The sequence below is a fragment of the Trypanosoma grayi genome, assembly GCF_000691245.1.
Source record: "Trypanosoma grayi strain ANR4 Tgr_1994_V1, whole genome shotgun sequence".
In the NCBI taxonomy this organism is placed as follows: domain Eukaryota; phylum Euglenozoa; class Kinetoplastea; order Trypanosomatida; family Trypanosomatidae; genus Trypanosoma; species Trypanosoma grayi.
The window spans coordinates 1,160-1,544 of NW_008827612.1; the positions used below are offsets into that span (position 1 = coordinate 1,160).

Below are 385 nucleotides of genomic sequence, written 5' to 3' on the forward strand. Positions count from 1 at the left end.
CCTCGTTCGCGACGGTGCGGCCGCCACCGTCGCTGGGGCTCACGACGCGCAGCACGAGCGGGTCTTTCTCCTCCAGGCGGCCCGGCGGCATCGTCGCGTGCGGCCGCGGTACGTCGTTGGGCCACGATGAGTCACCGTTCACCACGGCGTCGTCGTCGTCGTCGTGTGGGTCGTTGAGAAAGCTGCCGGTCACGCCGCCGCTCGCGTCCCCTGCCTGCTCCACCGCTGCGCCGCCATTCGGCTCCTGCTGCGGCTCCCCGTCCTGCTGCTCCTGGGCCTTCGTCTGGCTCTGCCGCATCACCGTGAGCAAGGCGTGCCGCTCCTCAATGTCGCCGTGGTCGAGCACAACATCGGAGGTGCGCGCCCGCCCGACAGTGTACGGCTC

At 70.9% G+C, this 385-nt stretch overlaps 1 protein-coding gene across 1 annotated transcript in view; it reads right to left on the reverse strand.

The window, feature by feature from the left end:
- The window catches only part of DQ04_19941000 (hypothetical protein), a gene marked incomplete at both ends in the record, with an annotated part of 345 nt that extends 47 nt beyond the window's left edge, over positions 1–298 (reverse strand). Inside the window, one exon of the mRNA XM_009317872.1 lies at positions 1–298. This exon is cut by the window's left edge and continues 47 nt beyond it. Within this exon, the coding sequence (XP_009316147.1) occupies positions 1–298 (298 nt within the window).
- Positions 299–385: the final 87 nt, after the last annotated feature.